We start from the raw sequence: 20,055 nt of genomic DNA, 5'->3' as shown, positions 1-20,055 counted from the left end.
CAACCAAAACTGGCCTATTTTGCAGGGACCAATACCATATTTTAGCCTATTTTTTAAAACTCTAAGATTGAGTTTGTTAGGAGAAAACTCAATACAATAACTCACACTTTAGCAAAGGGTGTCACATTTGTCATGTTTTCATATTTTTTAGGAAATCTTCCATATTTTATTGATGTTCCCAATTCTAATTTGCACATTTTTATTAACGAAATGGTTCTGTTCGGGAGCCGGATTATCTTGAAGAAGATAATAATGCTCACATTAAGGACGGATTGATGAAGAAAGTGCTCCGTTGATGAGATGCTCGTCGGAATCCATGGTGAAAGCTTCACCGCCAGTGGAACAGAGGGGGATTGTACCTGCACAAACGCTCTGACGCCTAAGTCATAAGGGAAACGAGGAGGTTCTGAGGTTTTAAGGAAAGAATGAACTTACCTGGAGTTGTAGTGGAGTTAGGACTGACAATGAGCCGAATCAACTCGAAAATATAGCTAGAGACTCGATCCGATAGTTGATTCATTGAACTTGGTTCATGAATCAAATGAGTCAAACTAGAGTTGAAAATTAGGTTCGTTTAATAAAGGGTTAATAGAGTTTTACCCGGTAATATAGGTCATTTCCAGTTTACCCATATATATATATTTTTAGATTTCATCCTTGTAAAATAAAGATTCTTCATAAATAGACTCTAGCCCATCTGACTCATCAAACTCACTGATGTGGCGCTGACGTGGAAATATAATTTGGTTTTTTCATTTTTTTTCATTTGTCCACGCGTGTAATTATTTGACACATAATTAATTAATTAAAAAAAAACCACAAAATTCATTAAATTAAAAACAATTTTTTTTCTCTATCTTTCTTCTTTGTTGTTTATTTCATGTTCTTTCATCTCCACTCAATTTTCAAATCAGAACATACTTCGGTTTTGCTATCAGGAACCACTGGAGTCTAATTGTTTAAGAGATAACTTCTTTGTCTTGAAACGTTCCTTCATCTGAACATGTGAAGTCTAAACGGGCGGCAAAAGGAGCATCGACGGTGGCGAAAGGAGGTAGGTGATAGATAATTGGCGAGGAGGTAGGACCAAATAAAAATTATATGTAGAAAAATATTAAAATATAAAATATTTTTTTGGTCAAATAATCTAATAACTATAATTCACCTTTTTAAAATGAAAAGTCATACGTTGAGAGTCGAACCCAACTTCTACATATTACAATAGAATTCATTATCCCCGCCAACTGAGCTGCATAAAATATTAAATAATTTGATTTGGGTGTTCATGTGAAACAAAAACAAATTGATTTGGAAGAAAATAAAATAAAATAAATGGATATTTCGTGTGTGTTTGGTTCTGCAGCGGCAAAAATTGATTTTGAAAAAATTAATTTTGTAGAATTGATTAGAGTAAAGTGATTTATGTTTGGATAACTTAAATGATTCTAGAAGACAGAATCAATTGTTGAAGAAGAAAGAATCACGTTTAAGGGTCCAAACGTGAGTTTGGGGTGTGCAAACGGGTAACCAAACACAGGCGAACACATCACAGTCGGTCAGTCACACGTCTGTATAGTGTATACCTCGACACCGTAAACTAAACCTCCTCACTCACGAGTCACGTGTCCTCCTTGCCTCTGTAAAAATTGAGAATAGAAAAACAAAAGAAGCTTGACATCGCATCTTCTTCCTCCGCCGCACTGCCCTCGTCCAACCCAACTGCCACTTATAACCACCGCGGTTTAACACCGTCACATCGTTTTCCGGTTCGTCATCTTTCCCGGCAAGCGATACTTTGGCTAATCTGCTTACTCCCATCGTTCCCCTCACTATCTTCAAACAATGAATAGGTACTTTTCACTATTCTCAATCTTCTCCTTCTTTTTTTTGCTCTTCACTAAATTCTCAATGCCAATTTTTATTTTTTTTTATTTTTTCGTGTAATTTTTTTTTTTCTATGTAAGAGTTGGTTTGGGTTTAACTGAATGTATTTTTCATATAGCAGGGTGATTAAAAAGACTGTTTCAAATGGCTTTGCACTCAAAATTTCAAGGAAGTTTTTTTGTTCTGAGGTTGTTAGAGTTGATGCTTCCACTAATTTACTACCTTCCAATGTAAGCAAAATCACTATATAACTACGTTTCATATCAATAATTTCTGTTTTTATTTATTTTTTAATATATTTTGGAGGTTTATATGAATAATGATATGTTTAGGTAGAAAATTACATTCAAAAGGGGACGTATGATTTTGTCTTATTCTAGTCTCATGTTGACAATATTAGAATTTTATAAAAATGAATAAATTTGACATAGCAAGTTGGAGCAACTGGTAAAGTTGGCGCAACTGGTAAAGTTGTTGTCATGTGACTGGAAGGTCATGGGTTCAAGTCCTAGAAACAGCCTCTTGTGTAAAAAACAGGGTAAGGCTGCGTACAATACACCGAATGGTGGGACCCCTTCCCGGACCCTGCGTATGCGGGAGCTTTAGTGCACCGGGTTGCCCTTTTCTTTTTAAGTTGGAGACTGTACTTTTTACAATAAGAACTATGGTTCTAAATTGCGGTCATGCTGCGAACCATGATATTCCAACAAAATGTGTTGATGTTGCCGCAATTGTAGGTGCGATGGTGTTGCAAAGATCTCTAAAACCTTTATATTACGGCCGTACTTGCGGTTGCAAACAAAAATTTAGAACTATGATGAGAACCTGAAAGTTAGATTCTGGAAAGTGAAATGTTTATCTATAATTTTATCATTGTGTTTGCTTCTTGTGTTTCTAAGTCGACCACTGCATTTACTTTAACTCCTTTTATTAATAGCAAACCAAAACTATACTAAGCAAGCTTTTGTTAGGGTTATTCGAGTATTAGTAGGCTGAAAGGAAATTTTTTGCTCATGAATTTTATTGATCACGAAAGAAAATATTACACACGAGAGAATAGCTCTCCTCGCACTGGATAACCAGTCAATACTAGTAATTTTCCCAAAAGATCCCTAAAACAGAAAGGAAAGTCTTATTTAGACTTTCAGGAGCGAATAACCCCCTTCCCACCGCTACTTAAATAACCCTAACGTTTGAAGTGGAGAAGAGCCTCAGGTGTTTTGTGTGATAAGAAAGTACCACTTAAGTTGAAAGGAAAGTTCTATCGGACAGCAGTCAGACCGGCGATGTTGTATGGTACAGAATGTTGGGCGGTTAAGAGTCAACACGAGAATCAAGTAAGTGTAGCAGAGATGAGGATGTTGCGCTGGATGAGTGGTAAGACTAGACATGATAGGATTAGGAATGACACCATTAGAGAGAGAGTGGGGGTAGCACCTATAGGAGAGAAGTTGGTATAAAATAGGCTTAGATGGTTTGGGCATGTAGAGAGAAGACCCGTAGATGCCGTCGTAAGAAGAGTAGATCAAATGGAGGAGAGTCAAGTTAGAAGAGGTAGAGGAAGACCTAGGAAAACTATTAGAGAAACCATTAGAAAGGATTTAGAGGTCAATGAGTTGGATCCAAATTTGGTTTATGATAGAACACTATGGCGTCATTTGATTCATGTAGCCGACCCCACGTAGTGGGATAAGGCTTGGTTGTTGTTGTTGTTGTTTGATCCAATCGGCTGGATCAAAAAGGGCTGCGTGATGGACAAAAGGGTTGGAAGTTGGAACATTGGAAAAGTTGGACGGTAAATAACCCTAACAATTGATCCAATCGTCTGGATCAAAAGGGTAAATACTGACAGAATTGATTCTTATTCATTCCTATTTCTGAACTTCTTCCTGTGATAGCCTTCATAGTCCTTTTGTTGGGTCATTAGTGTCTTGCTTAACAGCTTCTCTATTAGTTAAGAAAAACTATTTAGTTGGTGAGATCACCCTGACTCCCCTGAGCAGGTTACTTTATGAATTAACACAGACCATGGTTATTTTTTGAGTTGAGTAATTAGCCCTCACTCCCCTGATTAACAAACTCTTTTGGTCAACACAGACCAGAGTTATTATTATTAAGTTTAGCATCTGGTGTTCACCGCCCTGAACAAGTTCTGTGGGGTTAATAGAAACCACAACCAAAGGAAAAATTATCTGACGTTGTCATTCAATCGTTTTCTCTACTAATTTAGGGTGGATTCTAACCTATAAAACATTTGAGTTCCGAGTTTTACTTTTACATTTGGCAGTATATTCATGTTACATTGGTTAAAGGGATAATTGTGATGTTTCTTGGCGCTCAGCTTCTTCATAATCCTTCTCTATTTCCATTTCTTCTTCCGTACTACTCCCTCCGACCCTTAATATAAGCATCCTTGAAAAGTTTTTAATGTAATTAATGTGTCTATTTTGTGTGGGGATATTACTAAATTGTCCTTTGTATGTAACTATTCAATATCGGCGTTTTATATTCCAAGATAAACCAGTAGTATTAATTAGGGACGGACGAAACGATATTACTAAATGCATCTAAGAAATTGAAAGAGAGCTTATATTTATGGACAATTTTTTTTTCACAATGGGTGCTTGTTCTATTAGGGACGGAGGGAGTAGTTTTATGTCTCTGCATTTTCAATTGAAAGATAATGATTTACCACTGGAAAAGAAAATGAAAGTTTTATAATTTATATTCTTGAAAATATGCAGGAGCATGAGAAGAAGCCAACTATTAGCCAAATTATTCCAGAATATGATGTTGCTATTGTTGGAGGAGGCATGGTTGGCATGGCTTTAGCTTGTTTCTTAGGTATCTTCTTGCAATGGGCGTATGTCGAAGTCGTATTTTTTCTAGACTGCAATATATTGTATCATGCCATCATCTGCATAACTCATGGGGATGGGTTGTTTTAGGTAGGTATGTTTTATCAGATATCGTTAACTAGTCATGTCCTGTCAGAGTTTATTCTTATTAATCTGAACATAGTTATCCCCTTTCTCAGGTCAATAAACCAATGAATGGTTTCACATTCCAAAACCATCTCCACTCCTTGAACAATAATTATATGCCTATGAGCCTATCCTAAGATATTCAATAGATGATTGCCCAAATCATTTTTTTTCCGTTAGTTTCAAACTGGTTTTGAGGGGTAACGTTGGCGCAACTGGTAAAGTTGTTGTCATGTGACTGTAAGGTCACGGGTTCAAGTCCTGGAAACAACCTCCTGTGTAAAAATAGGGTAAGGCTGCGTACAATACACCAAATGGTGGGACCCCTTCCCGGACCCTGTGTATGCGGGAGCTTCAGTGCACCAGGTTGCCCTTTTAGTTTCAAACTGGTTTTGAGATACGATTGTTAATAGCTCATTGAAAACACCAGCATGTACTTCCTTAAAAGAAACGAAAAACTAAATTCATATTGGATTGAAATGTGGACGGAGGGAGGGCATTCATAATCCTGTAGGGCATCTGACAAGGTACTCTTAGTGGCACTTGTGGGTTCAAAAAGATGTTTTTAGGTGTCTTCCTCACTTAAATGTATCCAATGGAACCCCCCACTTAAGATCAATCTTGGAAAAATGTTTTGACCCATGTAGCTCATCGAATAGCTCATTTATGGTGGGAATAGGAAATTTATGAAGAACAGTAGTCCACAAACATTCACCAAGAGCCATCCTTTTTCTTCCGAGTATCAGCGGGCTATAAAATGGACAAGTGCTATGCTTGATAATTCCTTCAGCCAACATTCCTGCTACTTGACCCTCGATCTCAATTTTATGATGATAGGCATAACGTTAGGGGCAAACACATACCGGTTTGGCTTCCAGTCGAAGGGTGATTGCGTGGTCTTCAGTTCAATGTGGTTGCAGTCCTTTGGTCTCCAAAACTTGCTGCAAATCCTCCAACGTCTCTCCCCTGGGTTCTAGTTCGTCTTGTTTTTCTGCCATCTTTCAAGTGGCTGCGCTTTTGGCCTAATCCAGCAGTTGGACAATTCCTTGCAAGGCTTGGGTGTGACTGCTATCTTGGATGTGGTACCCCTTTAGTGTGATGAACCTACCATTTTCCCCAAAGCTTATTTTCTTCTTCCTCCAATCCATGGTAGTTAGTGTTGTCAAATTAAGTGGCTATAGCAACACTAAAGCACAGCGGAATTTGAACAACCTGCTATTGTTCTGCAATAAGTGATTCAGTACAAAATGTTGTCAAATAGACGCTATAGCGGTGTAGCATATTTACTTTGTGAAGTAGTACAGAACGTTTGGGTGCATTTGATGGGTTGGTTAGATTTCATTCACTAGGAATGTTGGAGTGGAATGGCTTCAAATAAGAGAATCCGGAAAGGCATTAGGCTCATTTGGCACGCGGCGGTGTGGTGTATTTGGCAAGTAAGAAAGAAAAAAATCTTTGAAAATGAGGTGTGTTGTGTTGAAAGTTTAGTGGAGGCGATTAAAGTGTTATCTTGGCTGTGGAGCTTAACTCGGCTAAACATTCCGACGTGTATGTACTATGAATGGAGTTGGAACCCGAAGGACTAATTTTTGAGGGGGAGTGCATAGGTTTTGGTTGTTTGCTTTTTGGGTTGGTTCAGTTTTAGGGGCCTTTGGTGCTGCCGCATGTTTGTTTAGTCTGTTATGCAGCGCAGTCCAGCAAACTTGCTGTTCCTGTTGTGCTGTTTCTGTTGTGCGGTTTTCTGTGATAGTGGTAAGGTTCGGTTTTGTTTATTTCGTATATAGGTCTAGCTTTGTGGTTTTGCAATCTTGCTCGGTCTTCCCTGGAATGCAGCCTCATAACCAATCTATTTGGGTGGGTAGTTTTTTCATTTATGTTGGTTCTCCTGTTGTTGGTGTTTTTGGTGTATTCCTCTTTGGGGTCTTTCACATATATACGGTACCCGTGTATTTTCGCATCGGTCCATTGCGTCTTGCAGGGACTGTTTTTAATAATATTGGCTGGTTCAAAAAAAAAAAAGTGGTGCAGCATAGAAGAATTTGAACAAACCGCTATATATTGATTGACAACACTGATGGTAATTTTTCTGTAGGTAGCTATTCCACTCCCATTATCAGGTCTATGCCTCCCAAATCCAGAATGTAAGCATTCATGACAATTGTATATTGCTGACCTTTACCTCCAAGGCCTTCCAAAGTCCCTGGGACGAACACCTACTTCCATTTCCCAAAAAACCCATAATTTCTAGTTTGGTCACCTCCAAACCTATGTAACTTATAAAAGTCATAGTTATTTTTCATGTGGCATTTATTGTTTTTGTATGTGGTGATTATTATTTGGTATTAATAGGGTCTATGTTCTACAGAATTTATTGGATTATAGGATTTTTCCTTGTGAGTTTAGGCAAAGGGAGGATACTTCTTGGTTGGGGTGAACTTTGTGTCTGTTATTTGAAGGAGGAGATTCTTTGTCAGGGGAAAACCCTGTGTCTGTTGATTTTGTAGTCAGGTCTGATTTATGATGTATAAACCATATTACATCAGTAGTATATAACCAGTGTTCTGTATGTTTGATTCTTGAGTCTTAAATGTTTATGAGTAAAAGAAGGCAGTATTGAAAAGGGGGATGGTAGGAGCAAGGGAGGGACGTGGAAATGGTAGAAAATAAGACAAGCATACAATGAAAACAAATAGTTGTCTAATTGATGATGATGATGAAGAGTATTACTTGTGATAAACAAAGCTATTAAAGCAACAAATCTGACCAATTGTTTTGTTTTTCCAGCTAGTATGCCAATGACAAAGCAGTTGAACGTGGCAATTATTGACAGCAATCCAGCTCTGAGTAGTGGCTTGTGTATCAAAAAGGAAGACCCCCCTGATCCTAGAGTCAGTACAGTAACTCCTGCTTCTATATCTTTTCTCCAAGGTATCCTGTTTTTAGGGTTTTTTTTTTTTTTTTTTACTATCATTGCAGCGTAAATTTCAATGTCTCCTTTTGCCCTTTTTCTTAAAATAGAATAAGCCAAACATTTATTAGAGAGAAACCGAGGAAACTGCAACTATGCAAAGGATAGGAGGATATGATCAAAATAAAACAAACAAGATATAACATGAACATATAAAAAAACAGAAATGTTACTTGAACATCAATTTGGGTTTGGACACCTAAATTCAACAATTTTTTAAATGGCTAACACAGTTCACACGTGCGACTGATGAGGTGTTAGATTTGGTTAAATGTATATTAGGTGTCATAGCTCATTGGCCATCTACTGAACTTCATTAACCACGAATTAAATGTTATTAACGTTGATTTTCAAGTGTTCAAAAATCTAATCTACATGTAGTTGAAACAACTGAAATCGTGGTTAATAATGTTCAAATTTGTAGTAAGTTCAGTTGATGGTTATTGAGTTAGCCAATCTTGATATACCCATTAACCACTCATTGAATTGTGTTAACCAGGTGTGTGAAGTACGCTTAGCATTTAAAAAGTTGTCAAACTTAGGTGTCCCAATTTGATGTTTAAATAACATTTCTTAAAAAATAACAAGAATTTAGCGTAGCCGTCAAATCCTTCTACATTGCATAAATCGCAACATCCCTAAAAGTAAAACAACTATGTATAGAACAACTAACAGAAGCAACAAATACTGTCCTTTCTAATATGAAGTTAGTGGGATGATTGACACTGTCACGGATGAGTGAATTCCATTAGTCAAATGCACCAAAGATTTATATAAACTGTACATTTCCATAAAATTGTTCCCTTGCTAAAATCTGTGCAGTGAAGTATGGAAAACTGCTTAAGCATAAGGGAACATGTTAATAGTGATTAATGCTCTTTTAGCAATTGATGGTATTTCTATAGAGAATAGAACATATCATAACTATCACAACTAATATGTATGAAAAACTAAAGTGGCATCTACAATCATAACTCATGCATCTAAATGATTGGACAATCGATCACTTCACTTCAAGTCTATGTTACTGTCAAGTGTCAAGCTATCATGACCAACAGCGATCCTAAATAGTGGTCCAGACTTTTTTGCAAGGCCTGTTTCTATGCATTAACCGGTAACTGGTTTACTTGGCGTAAAATGTAAATAACAAGTAGCAATTAGACCCTGTTTGATGAGTGCACGTGCTTCAACATGTTGACATTTTTCTTAATCGAATTTCAAGTCCTCCTGACAATCAATCTTTTTCCAGAGGCCGGTGCTTGGAAATATGTTGAACAGAATAGACATGCTTATTTTAAAAAGATGCAGGTACTTTTTCTTTCTAATTCATTATAGGGATTTAAATTTTTATCTACATCTATTTTCAAATATGAATATTAGTTCTCGAGGTGCAAAGTTGTTGGGGAATTATTTAGGGAAATTGAATTGAATGTTGTGACACATAGACACTATTTGTTCAGTTTAAATGCAAAATTTATCTATATTTCCAATCATACAAGTATGGGTCACTTGTATGATTGTTTGCAACAGGATTATCTGAGCATTGTTAGGGGCTTTTGATTGGGAGACTTGGTTCTCAGCCTAAGGATGCCGTTTTCCTCTGACATTATTGTTTATTCCATTATTCAAAAATTCATTTTCTTTTGTATCTTGCTGCAGGTCTGGGATTATACTGGTTTTGGGTATGCTAGATACGATGCAAGAGATGTAAATAAAGACTTTCTAGGGTAAGTGTACATGTTGTAGTTAAGCAAATCTCTTTGAAAATAGCTATCGCATTACTAATTGCAAAAATTCTATAAATCAGGTGTGTAGCAGAGAATAAAGTTCTTCATAGTTCCTTATTGTCATGCATAAAGGTATAATTCACATCGTCAGTCTGTGATATGGAGTTCATGGTTGATTATGATTAATACTGTATGATAAGAAATATGAATTATTTTGATTGAATTTGAACTGATACTACATAACATTTTGTAATATTTTAAAGGGGGCAAATGAGGAGCTTCATAGGACCCTCCAGTCCGACTCTTATTATCTAGGACCATCTTCAGCCAAAGTAGTTCTAATAGTCCTTGGGAATAGCCCCAAGTACTGATTATGTTGATGATTTATGTCTGGCCTAGTGTGAGCGAGGTATACGTGCTTACCCACCAACATTTGGTCCATTCTCTTGTAAATAGTTATTCTTTAGCATCTCCCAACTTATCATTAGGGCCCATCAGGGTAGTGACTGGTTTAGGTCCAATCTTTTGTATTTCTACTGACAAATTGGTCGCTTTTTTTTACTGAGATATGAAAATCCCTCGTGTGGTATATGTAACTTCAATATGAAGAAAATGTTTGATTTTTCCATCCCTTTATCTCAAACTTTTTGACTAGTCTATGCTGCAATTCACTCTTCCCATCATGCAGTTAGTCACCCCCCTATAGCTGAATGTTTAATAAAGATAGGTTACCTTGGATTTTCTTATACCCAAACTCCTTCATGAATTTTGTAAATCTTTCAAACCAAGATCTAGGAAACACGGTGTTTAAACTCTCAATGAACCTTTTGTGGGTGGATTGCTAAGTGTTTAAGAGAGACAGTGAGGTGCAGGATCAAAGTGGTATTAAAGTGCATACTGTTATTATATATTCACAAGGTTGAGAATCAATCTCTAAGCAATTCAGTACCAATTTTAGTCTGATTCATGCAATAAAATTAGACTTCAATAAATAGGAAGTCTCATATTTTCATATTCTTCAACTAATTTTGTTACTATGTGTGCGAAGATAGTCTTGAATAGTATGCTTGGTAATAGTAGCTTAAATGTCATTGAGATGCAATACTGTCTTGTCCCTGGCTGTTCTAGGAATATGTAATTGTACTATTTCACTTTTGACTGCTTCAGTGGTTTCACAGTCAAATACTTCGCTTATTATGTTTTCATTGAGTAGAACTTTTTATTCCAAGGCACGACTCTTGCATTACATTGAGAACTACAAACTTGTTGACAGGATTCCGATTTCAAGACAACATTCTATCCGTCGAAGTTAACTTCAATGACTTCAAATACAAACTCTATGTCCGCTGTGGAGGAGAATACGCCATCCAAAGAACCTTCACCTGCTCAAGGTCATGCTTCAAAGCTGGAACTTAGCGATGGCAGTAGCATATATGCCAAGTTGGTGGTAAGTGAAAAGCTATTTAAATTTATTTACTCATATACCAAGATAACCAATACATTTTATTATTTCAAAGAAATTATTTATCTTTTTCCTATTATACCCCTAACTAATATTTATCTCATTCCATTTATTTCTCTCTGTAATAAATAGTAAACGATATGATTGACAAAGCAATAGTTCATGTTGTATTGAACTTTGTAAACGACAAATAAAACGGAACAATCTTTTTTCTATAAAAGTGACAATTAAAAAGGAACGGAGAGAGTATGTTGCAATGCTACAAGTAGTGACAAAATCATATGTAGAGGCCCATTAGCAATTGTGTGATTGTTATAATTTATTTAATATACTATAATTGGAGTCGAATTACATGGATGCTTGTTCTGAAGGTTGGTTCTGATGGAGGAAAATCACGCGTTAGAGAATTAGCAGGATTCAAAACAACTGGATGGAATTACTCTCAGAATGCAATCATCTGCACTGTAGAGCATACTTCTGCTAACCATTGTGCATGGCAACGGTTTCTACCTAACGGTCCAATTGCACTTCTACCCATGGGTGAAAATTTTAGCAATATTGTTTGGACCATGAGTCCAACAGAGTCAAACGACCGCAAATCAATAACCGAAGAAATGTTTTTGAAGGACGTGAATTCTGCTTTGGATTATGGATATGGACCTCATCCTACGTCAAGCTCATTAGGAGCTCGTGACATATTTTCTTGGCTTAAAATGGACGGAACTTTATCAGCTAATGAACCCTTTGAAATTCCTCCAAAAGCAATAAGATTGGCATCTGAAAGGATGGTGTTTCCTCTGTCTTTACGGCATGCCAATTCCTATGCAACGAAGCGCGTGGTTCTAATAGGAGATGCAGCCCACACGATCCATCCTCTTGCTGGTCAAGGAGTTAATTTGGGTTTCGGAGATGCATATTCTCTTTCAAGAGTTATTGCTGAGGGAATTGCTTTGGGATCCGATATTGGAGAGGTATGTTATGACTCTGATAATTATATAATGGTATTTATAAGATTAAAGACTAGTTGGGAACCCATATTGGAGGTGTATATTATGTCTCCAATGCTTTTATCATGGTGTCTTGGACTTCTCTTGAGGTATGTTTGGGAGTTGGATTTTGGAGGGGAAGGTTGTAGAAGACCAAGTCTATATCTTGATATAGATTTGATACTTTTTTTAAAAAATTGAATGAATAATGTGAGAGATGATCATATAATATTTCAATCACTCTTTTAATCGTTTTATAAACATTTTGTAATTTCTTTAATTTTTAAATGACAAATAAGCCTTTCCTCTCCCTTTCCCTCCAAGAGCCAACTCCAAAAGACAGCCTAAGGTGCCAACCAGCTCAGCTAGTGAAGGGAGGGTAGCGCCCCGAATGCAGGGAACTAAACAAACCATTGGAGGAGGGTTTTGGACGGTTTTCAAAAAGTCCTCAAACATTTTCCCTCTTTACCGGAAATTATATGGTTATTTCATTTTCTTAATGTTGATATGCAGGTAAATTTGTTAAAGAAGTACGAACAGGAGAGGAAACCAGCAAACGTTACGATGATGGCGATCCTTGACGGCTTCCAAAAAGCTTACTCTATTGATTTTGGACCTTTTAATTTTCTGCGAGGCGCAGCCTTCAATGGAGCAAACTTTGTATCACCACTTAAGAGAAGCATCATTTCTTATGCTTCAGGGGAGAGAAAATTGCCCATTTTCTTCTGAACAAAGAAATGTAGTTTTTATAAATAAAGTCAATGCTTTGACTGCATTTTCCACATGGCCGGTTCTTTTACTTTCCACATGATCAAAATAAGTTTTGGCCAAAGGTTCAGCAACACCATAGTTTATCTTTTTCGTTTATAGGGTTTGAGGATGATGGAAGAATTAAAATGATTTAGTTTTCATATTTATTCTGTCTCTTTGTAAAGTTTTTATGCAACAATGGATGGAAGTTGGTTAGTTTTGCATTTTCTAAGCCTTCTATGATGTGGTCAATTTAGAGCTTATTGAATGTTTGCTGTTTTATTTGTTAAGTATATGACAGTAGTATATTAGAATATGAGTGTTATCAACACACTAACACATTTTTTTAACACTCTTTTAGTGGTAAAAACTTGTTTGGGTCCCATAAGGAATGGGACTCTAGGAAAACACAAATTATTTATCCTAGAATTTCGTTTTCCCTATTTCTACTTTACTTTAATATATCATTCTCTGCCTATTTTTTTTTTTTTTTTTTTTTTTTTTTTTTTTAGGTTTAGTATGGAGTGGAATTTAATTCTATTACAATAGAAAATTATTAATTAATATATTTCTATTCTAGCGCATTGAAATGTGAAAACAGCGACATATAAATGGTGAAACTCATGTGAATTTTAACCAATACAATAAGGGACTTAGGGTTGAACTTGGAAAGACACATTTAGTCACGATGAATAAAAACACAATCCATTCGATTTTGGAGGGTTTGTCAACTCTGAAATTTTGGCCAAAGATTGTTCTCCCCCTAGAGATTTGTCACAGATTCATAAATAATTCGAGTTCATCCATTTAGTTAAATTAATTTTAATTAACTAATGAATTATCCATTGATGGAAAATTAAGTTGTATAATTTTTTGTACAAGGTTATCTTTATTATTTTTAATTTATGCTTATCTTTCACTCTTTCTATCTGATCAAACAAATGAAATATTGTCCTCATGAGCTTAGTTCAGTTGGTAAGGACAATGCATAATATATGCAATTCGGAATTCAAACCCTGACCATCACCAAAAAAGCAAATGAAATGTTACTTTTTTTTTATCAAACAATATATCAATTATATTTCACATTTAGTTTTTCTCTTCACATACTCTTTTTATCTTCTCGCTTTCTTCTTGAAACCAAATACTACACACCATAAATGTTTGTATTTACTTTGAGAATTAAAAATTGTCTAAATTTTGGTCAATTAACCAAGAGTGTAGATCAAAACTTTTTACTTCTCTATTAACATTTTACTTTCCTATTATTATTATTTTCTTTCAAAAAATACATTTAGTGTAAAATCATTATGGTTGCCCACCTATTGGCCAGGTCCTATAATGCTGCATTTTGAGCTATGTTCCAAGTTTTTTTTTTTTTTGAGAGGAGCTATGATCGAAGTTGTATCACTGCTACTCTTTTCATTGAAATAAAATACACTCTCCGTTCATTATTATAAGAAAAAAACATTTCATATTCATTCAATTAATTATGTATATGATCTTTATTATAGATCACATACATCATTTAATGAATGAATCTAAAATGTTAATTTTTGCTTAAAATGTTAACTTTTATCATATAAAATAAATAATCAAGACTTGATATTTAATTATGCGTTGATACAAATTGCATATATTTTATTTAAAAGAAATGCATATAGTTTTAATTATTTGATTGAATAATTTTTTGATCTTAAAATTCATCCAATTTATACCGCTGGAACCTAACTTAATTGTGCACAAATTTTTTTTTGAGGTGTTAATTGTCCACATTTAAAGATGTCGATGGTTCTAACTGTCAAAATTTAAACATATTTATGTCAATTGTCAACCATAATTTTAAATTGCACATAGAGTAGTGCACCACTCTTTAATCACCACCCCTCACAACTAATCTAACAACTATATCCGCGGCTAAAGATTTTCCTTATTTTATTTTGACATAGGCCAATGATTATAATTATTATTTAAAATTAAATAAATCAATATTTTTAATTTGCAATATTATAGTTGGATTTGGAGGCATTCTCCGCTGTCCATGGATTTTGAATTTTAGGTTTCTTAAATTATATTGTAGACACATGATATATTTCTTGTTAAACAACACACCATTTAACGATGATTGTTATTTGTAGAGGAGTTGATCTTCGACTATATATTCTCTTCATCATCTTCATATCATCATCGTTCGTGAACCAACTAGATTCTATAAGTATGTAACATTAATTAAAAAAATTTGAGGATTTTAACAACCTTGACCGACTTACTTCCATTGTCCCCACACCCTCCCCAAAGAAAATTGTTGTGTTGATTTTCTAGTTAAGCTTCGTGTTTCTTCAACAACGGCGCTTACAGTTCGTACACCTACGAGACACATATCACACTTCCTTCTTGTAGACCATGCAAAAACTTTATTCTACTCCCTCCGTCTCTAAATTACAGTCGTTTAAGGTTTATGCACGATTATTACGGAAATGATTAATTGTGTTGATTTTGATGGTAAGATTAGTAGCATTTACTAAAACACCCTTATTAATTGTAGTTAATGGAGTAGTTAAGTTGCATGAAATTCAATAAATAAGGGTATGATAATGGGGAAAAAATAATAAATGTTGCATTGGTATTGTAAAGTGACAATTATTTTGAGAAAAATAAAAAATGGTAAAGAAACAATTATTGTGAGACGGAGGGAGTATATACTCCCTCTGTTTCAAAATGAGTGTCGTTTTCGCCAATTGCACACAGATTAAGAAATGGAATAAAAGTAGTCAAATATCATATCAATTTTACTAAAATAGCCTTACTATATTTGACAAAGACAAACTTAATTGGAAATTGCGAGAGAGAGAAAAATTGGAGTATTTATTGAGGGCAAAGTTGGAAAAAGAAATTAAATTTGCATTGAAAATGTAAAGTGACATTCATTTTGAAACAATTTTTTGGCTAAAACGACATTCATTTTGAAACGGAGAGTAATATTTTTTCATTTTTGTTATTTTTTCTCTCTCTTAGCTTTGTAAATAAAACAAAAATAATATTTTTTTAAAATTTTCTACCACAACAACAAATTAGTCATTTGCATATTAAATTTTTATGCTACAATCACGAGTTATTAGGCAAACAAATCTATTAAAAAAAATCTCTTAAAAAAAATCTATTAAAAATTCAAAAAAAAAAAAAAAAAGATATTCCCTTTCCTTAAAAAACTCTCTTTGTACATTTTTTATTGAGTCAAAAAGTAGTGCTTAGCAAGTCAAAAAGCCCTTTTTAGACCCTAGCAATTTCAAAAACAAAAACTCATCATTTATTTATTTTAAAACAAAAACTCATTATTTATCAATTTCAAAAACATTTAAAACCCCCAAAACCCCAACACAAAAAGATAATCGCATTCACGTTCTTCACATTCCATCCACACACACACTCTTCAAATTCATCATCTTCATCTTCTTCTTCTTCTTCTCATCCAAAAAAAAAACCACAACAATGTCAGAAGAAAACAACGAAGAAGGAGGAGAAGAGTACCTCTTCAAAATCGTCTTAATCGGCGACTCCGCCGTAGGAAAATCAAACCTCTTATCCCGGTTCGCGCGAAACGAGTTCGATTCAAATTCAAAAGCAACAATTGGAGTTGAGTTTCAGACACAGATGGTGGAGATCGATGGAAAAGAAGTGAAAGCACAGATCTGGGATACTGCTGGTCAAGAAAGGTTTAGAGCTGTTACTTCTGCTTATTATCGTGGTGCTTTTGGTGCTCTTGTTGTTTATGATATTAGTAGGAGAGGAACGTTTGAGAGTATTAAGAGGTGGCTTGATGAACTCACTAGTAAGTGTTTCTATTACTTTTACTTTCTTTGAAGCACGGACACCGGACACGACACCAGACACATAGTAGTTTGAGAAAATGACATAATTCAGTGTAATTACAGGTGTAGTACAATATGGGTGATGTATATATTATTGACTTTTTTAAGTTTGATTTGTGGACTAATTTGCCTATTTTTAGGAATATGTTCTTGAATCTTGCTTTTGGAGATTCATTTTAATTTTGTTTTTAAATAGTATAATTTTCTAAAAAAATTGTTTCATTTATAAATTACTATATATGTTTATTGTTTATGTAAAAATGGTGAAAAGTGCTTATAATAAGGGATTGCGTTTTTTTTTTTAATTTTTTTTTTTTTTGCGGAATGAGAAAAACCGATTGAGAAAAGAGAACTTACCTTTTGGTCTAGTATCTGGTGTTTAGAATTTCACCCTTAGTGAATAAGTGGAATCTCGCGGTTTGATCCCTGACCCCTACATATTTCAATGCATTGTATCTACTAACTGAACTATGTGCACTGAGACGAGATTGGGGCGCTTTTATTCAAGAGTAGATTAGGTGAATGTTTGATTCAACGATTTAATTAATTTTTTATTCAAGAGGTGCTTTTACAACCAAAGAGGTTAAGAGGGGATATATGGAATAACACTTTGTGTAAGGTGTGGATAAGTTGCTTTCATAAGCTATCATATGACGATTGTGAACTTAAGTTATACATATATTTTGGACATTTTTCATTTTTGTAAGGATTTAACTATTAAGTTTACCTTTGATACACTTTCGTTTTATTGATAAGCCGAACTCGATTCCTGCGTGGAACAACAATTCTTGAGCAATCCTAATTTTTCTCTCGGTCGAACTCAGGATGAGCAGGACCCCCTGTTAACACAAGAAAAATAGATTGTATGCCTCACAATAATAATGCATTGTCAATAAGTTATAAATTGCTGTATCATTTAGAATGTTGGCTTTAATCTTGTTTATCTGAACAATCACACATGATGATTTGTGATTGCTCTATAGTGTATTAGATCTTTACACTAACTATGCATACCAATTAATTCCTTAATTAATATGCTTTGACATTATAAGAAATTTTTTGACTAATAAATTAAGATATTTGCACTAATATTTAAAATATATTGCTATAATATGAGATTATGGTGAGATAGGATTGTACACCAAAAAAAATACAGAGATAGGATTAGATGTGTAAAATTAAGTCATCCTATAAGAGCTTGATTATTTAACTCTTCATATAAGCACTTCCAAATACCTAGTAATAAATAATCATATATTATGTTCTTCTTTCCGTATAGTGTGCTGATCTGGATTTTTCTATTTGATTAGAATTAGGATAAATACATTTGAATTTGGAAGGATATCTACCTGGTTTTGTTTCCTTTATGATATGAATGAATTGGAGTTACTTCAGGAGTGGCCTGAAATCATTAAAAGGGACGCTAGGTTATTATATTTGGTAAACGGTATATGTTCCCTGTTTTTATAGATGTATGCATGTCTCCCTTTGATCATCAACACCTGTTGCTTAATTAGCATTCCTGCGACCGTAGATATGAGAGATTTTTATGGATTTCTCAAAGTTAACAATAAGACATACTTTTGTAGAGAACTTGTAGATATCTTTTTAACAAGTTGAACTATATTTTATAATTAAATGTTGCTACCACCATATGACTGGTTCCTGACTGAGTGTATTGTGAATTGTGAAGATGGAATGCTATTGTGTGCATATATTCTTAACTATGGACAACGTGAACTTGTTATATAAACTTCCCATTTGCTTTATCTTATGTTATTTTTTATCCGACACTTTACTCGGAGATTGCATTTTCTAAGTCTCTAATTGACTGAAACTATATTTTAGCTGCTAAAATTACTGACATGTGTTACTGTCAGAACTCAGAGCCTACTTAATCAAATTTAGCATATTATTTTCTTTTTGTTACTGCTTTACTTTAGTACATTATTATATGAGTCAAATAGGAGTGAACCTTAATTTAGTCTTCCAAACATACAAGTGTCATCATTACTTTAGTTCTCAAAACATTTCTGTTGAGAAGTACACTCCCACACTCCTTTTTTTAAAAACAAACACCTACCTCCCTTATTTAAATAATACATACATACCCCTATATTACAATATAGAGGAATGGATATAATTAAGGGGAGGTTAATATCTTTTGCAAAAGTGAGGAGTGCATGTGTCAGTTAGACATATTTTAAGGAGATGAGTACATTGTCCTATTTATGTTATCAATTGAGTTTCTCTATTATGCATAGTATCATCAAATTAATCCTTTTTTGTTGGACTAAAAAATGAGTATAATGGAGCCCTTAATCAGGGCTAATATGATGGTATTTTCTATGATAGATGAAGTAAAATGATCAGGCTTTGCATTATTGAGGATTAAATAGAAGTCACAGAAATGTTTGGAGAATCTAAGTGATGATACTTGCATTATTGTCAAACTAAATTGATGAAAAATCCTCGAGTACCAAGTTATACTTATTTGATACTTGTGACGGGAAATGGATAATCTGCAACAATCACGGATCTCGACTGTTGGATGAGGATCAGACAGCTTGTATTTTAAATTTGATTTTGTGATGTCAAAATAGAAGCTGTCCAATCTTGGTCAAACAGTTGAGATCTGCTGATGTAGTGATTGCAGGCTAAGTCTCGGTCGGGCTAAATGTGTCTGCTGCTTGGGTCAGTCACAAACATTTTGAAGAGATAAACTTTTAAAACTTGGCTTTTACCTTTGAAATTTCGCTAATAGCGTGCTTTAATACTCTTAATTCATATCAGATATTTGCTTTCCATACAGTTTCGTAACAGAGTTTTTGGTTCTTGCATAATTGCAGCTCAAAATGATAGCACCGTTGCGAGAATGTTGGTGGGAAATAAGTGTGATTTGGAGAATATCAGAGAAGTGAGCATAGAGGAGGGCAAAGCCCTTGCAGAAGAAGAAGGTTTGTTCTTTATGGAGACATCAGCACTCGATTCTACCAATGTCCAAACGGCTTTTGAGATTGTCATCCGTGAAATTTACAATAATATCAGCCGCAAAGTCTTAAACTCCGATTCCTATAAAGCTGAATTGTCTGTGAATCGAGTAACCCTGGTTAATGGGTCTGGTTCAAAGAAAAATATGTTCAGTTCCTGTTGTTCTTGATGAGCTTTTCAGCTTTAACTTTGAATTGATACTTTGGATCCTTCAAGAGCTGTATGTTGTTCTATAATTTTTTTTCTCTTTGGGTCATTTTCCCTAGCTACTATTTCTTGGCATTCTGTATTTGCCTCTTCTGTTCCTCCTCAATGTTTTTAGTTCTTATGACCCTCATCCATACATTCTGAAAGAAAAGAAAAGAAACGAGAAAGATTTTACTCTTCCATGAAACTATAACAATATTTTCATGATGGAATTTATGGAGTTTTAG

At 34.6% G+C, this 20,055-nt stretch overlaps 2 protein-coding genes across 4 annotated transcripts; both read left to right on the top strand.

Annotated features, from left to right (window-relative positions):
- Positions 1–1,609: 1,609 nt before the first annotated feature.
- On the top strand, positions 1,610–13,024 carry LOC146906810 (FAD/NAD(P)-binding oxidoreductase family protein). 3 transcript variants are annotated; one of them, XM_085730395.1, is made up of 10 exons: positions 1,610–1,850; positions 2,006–2,114; positions 4,629–4,728; positions 7,653–7,796; positions 9,086–9,144; positions 9,496–9,563; positions 9,644–9,695; positions 10,837–11,010; positions 11,397–11,996; positions 12,525–13,024. In XM_085730395.1, the coding sequence occupies exons 1-10, from the start codon at positions 1,843–1,845 to the stop codon at positions 12,738–12,740; spliced, it is 1,530 nt and encodes a 509-aa protein (XP_085586521.1). In that variant the 5' UTR covers positions 1,610–1,842; the 3' UTR covers positions 12,741–13,024. The 3 variants fall into 3 exon arrangements, with proteins under 3 accessions (XP_085586521.1, XP_085586522.1, XP_085586523.1); XM_085730396.1 differs by having other exon boundaries at positions 4,629–4,832; XM_085730397.1 differs by having other exon boundaries at positions 4,629–4,836.
- A 3,124-nt stretch (positions 13,025–16,148) lies between these two features.
- LOC146906809 (ras-related protein RABA5b-like) lies at positions 16,149–19,952 on the top strand. The gene is made up of 2 exons (XM_085730398.1): positions 16,149–16,590; positions 19,480–19,952. Exons 1-2 carry the CDS (start codon positions 16,251–16,253, stop codon positions 19,788–19,790), a joined length of 651 nt encoding a protein of 216 aa, XP_085586524.1. The 5' UTR covers positions 16,149–16,250; the 3' UTR covers positions 19,791–19,952.
- Positions 19,953–20,055: the final 103 nt, after the last annotated feature.

This window comes from Medicago sativa, chromosome 7 (genome assembly GCF_051527215.1).
Source record: "Medicago sativa cultivar Bolivia chromosome 7, Bolivia_mono, whole genome shotgun sequence".
NCBI lineage: Eukaryota > Viridiplantae > Streptophyta > Magnoliopsida > Fabales > Fabaceae > Medicago > Medicago sativa.
Note: the sequence above shows the minus strand (reverse complement) of the source record. Positions and strands in the feature narration are given on the sequence as shown.